Source organism: Aplysia californica, unplaced genomic scaffold (assembly GCF_000002075.1).
Source record: "Aplysia californica isolate F4 #8 unplaced genomic scaffold, AplCal3.0 scaffold00257, whole genome shotgun sequence".
NCBI lineage: Eukaryota > Metazoa > Mollusca > Gastropoda > Aplysiida > Aplysiidae > Aplysia > Aplysia californica.
In genome coordinates, this window is record NW_004797527.1 from 774731 (window position 1) to 776807 (window position 2077).

General features: G+C 40.7%; 1 protein-coding gene across 1 annotated transcript in view; it reads right to left on the reverse strand.

Moving 5' to 3' along the window:
- The window catches only part of LOC101855346 (inactive tyrosine-protein kinase 7), a gene marked incomplete in the record, with an annotated part of 216154 nt that overhangs the window by 20572 nt on the left and 193505 nt on the right, over positions 1-2077 (reverse strand). The window contains 2 exon segments of the mRNA XM_013083847.2: positions 346-512; positions 1777-1906. Coding sequence (XP_012939301.1) covers positions 346-512; positions 1777-1906 — 297 coding nt within the window.

Genomic DNA, 2077 nt, shown 5'->3' on the forward strand with positions numbered 1-2077 from the left:
TGTCTTTCTGCCTGTCTGCATGCCTGTCTGTCTGTCTGTCTGTCTGTCTGTCTGTCTGTCTCTGTCAGCATGCCAGCCTGCCTGTCTGTCTATCTGTCTGTCTGTCGGTCTGTCTGTCTGTCTACCTATCTGTCTGCCCGTCGGTCTGCCTCTCCCTTCTCTCCTTCAAGCTTCCTATCAACCCTTCCTCCATATTCTGTGTCCTGAGAAACAGACTCTCCCCTCCCCCATACCACCCCCCCAAAAAAAAAAGAAAAAGAAAGAAAAACAGAAAAAAAACAGAAAAAAAGAAAGAAAAAAACCAGTATCCCTGCAGCACATCCCAGTACATGTAGTTGAACTCACCAGAGACGATGACCCACAAGCCCCTCCTCTTCTCTGCCGCTGTGTTGTTGGCGACGAACGTGTAGTTCCCCGAGTCCATCTCTTGAGGGGACTCGAACACCAGGTTCTGTCCCGCCACATGTATGCGACCTGACGTCCCCACCACACGAACGTTTCTGTCCAGCCACCTGCAGAGAGAAAGATAGATAGTTCGATAGATAGATAGATAGATAGATAGATAGATAGATAGATAGATAGATAGATAGATAGACAAATAGATAGATAGACAGATAGATAGTTTAAGTTTTAGTAGAGGTTTTTCGGCGCTCGCAACTGCGTAAGGTCATATAAGCGCCAGAAGATTAGAGGCGTTACAAGAGAGTAACAAACATAAAAAAGAAGAAAAGGAGATAGGTACGATAGATGTTTGATAGGAAAGAAGAAGCAAACCACACCAGAGCCCCCGCCAACCACCCACATAGATAGATAGATAGATAGATAGATAGATAGATAGATAGATAGATAGATAGATAGATGGATAGATAGATAGATAGTCGTAAAGAGATAGATAAACAGATTGACAACTACATGTGTACATATAAATCATATGATACATATGATACATATGAACATGATACATTTATGCATACAGACATATCTATATGTGTTTATATATATATCTATTTACAAGTATTTATATACAATGCATTGTATACAATACCCACAGATAAGCAGATAGATCGATATATCGACATATAGAATGGGAAATAAGGTAAAAGCTCTCTGAGAAAGGTGGTGTGATATGGGAAGAGGTAAGGATTCCGAATTTAATGTCCGTCTTTATGTTATGATCAGCCGAGCTTTTGCGTTTAGTTTGAGTAAAAGTTTTACAGCACTTGCAAAACAAAAAGGTTATACAAGTGTCGAGGGTTTGAGGTGTCCCAAGAGAATAACATACAAAGAAAAAAAAAAGAAGGATCGATAAGAACGATAGAGGTAAGTCTAAAAGCCGACGAGATTAAATTTTTTTTAAATAACTCAAAGCAGTTTGTTTGCTTAAGTAGCGAGAAGCACATCGATGCAATAATGGTTACCTAGTGCTGGAAAAAAGTGAGACAGACAGACAGACAGACAGACAGACAGACAGACAGACAGACAGACAGACAGACAGACAGACAGACAGACAGACAGAAGCAACAGAAGGGAAATAGAGAAGTACGACATACCAGAGGCGCCCCCCCCCAACCAACCGTTAATTGAAAGCAGACACAAGACACCTCCCAAAAACCCCACACAAAACAACAACAACAACAACAACAACAACAACAACAACAACAACAATAACCCAACAAAACAAACAAACAAATACACAAAAAACCACAAACAACCAAACAAAACAAAAACAAAATCTAACCCCCCCCTCAGAAAAAACAAAAGCACAAACAAACTCACCGATAGTCTGGGTTTGGCCGTCCCTGGGGTGGGAACACCTTGATCTCAAACCGTTCTTGTACCGGGATCACGATAGGGTAGGACGGCAGCAGACGAGGCTCGAACGACTGCGATGTGATGTCATCCAGGTCTGGAACAAAGTAAGTTACGTTTGTTTTTTGAGTAACGAGAAACATAATACTAATATAGACACAGTAATGATCATCGCATTGGTGATGATGATGGTGATGATGATGATGATGATGATGATGATGATGATGATGATGATGATGATGATGATGATGATGATGATAAATATATA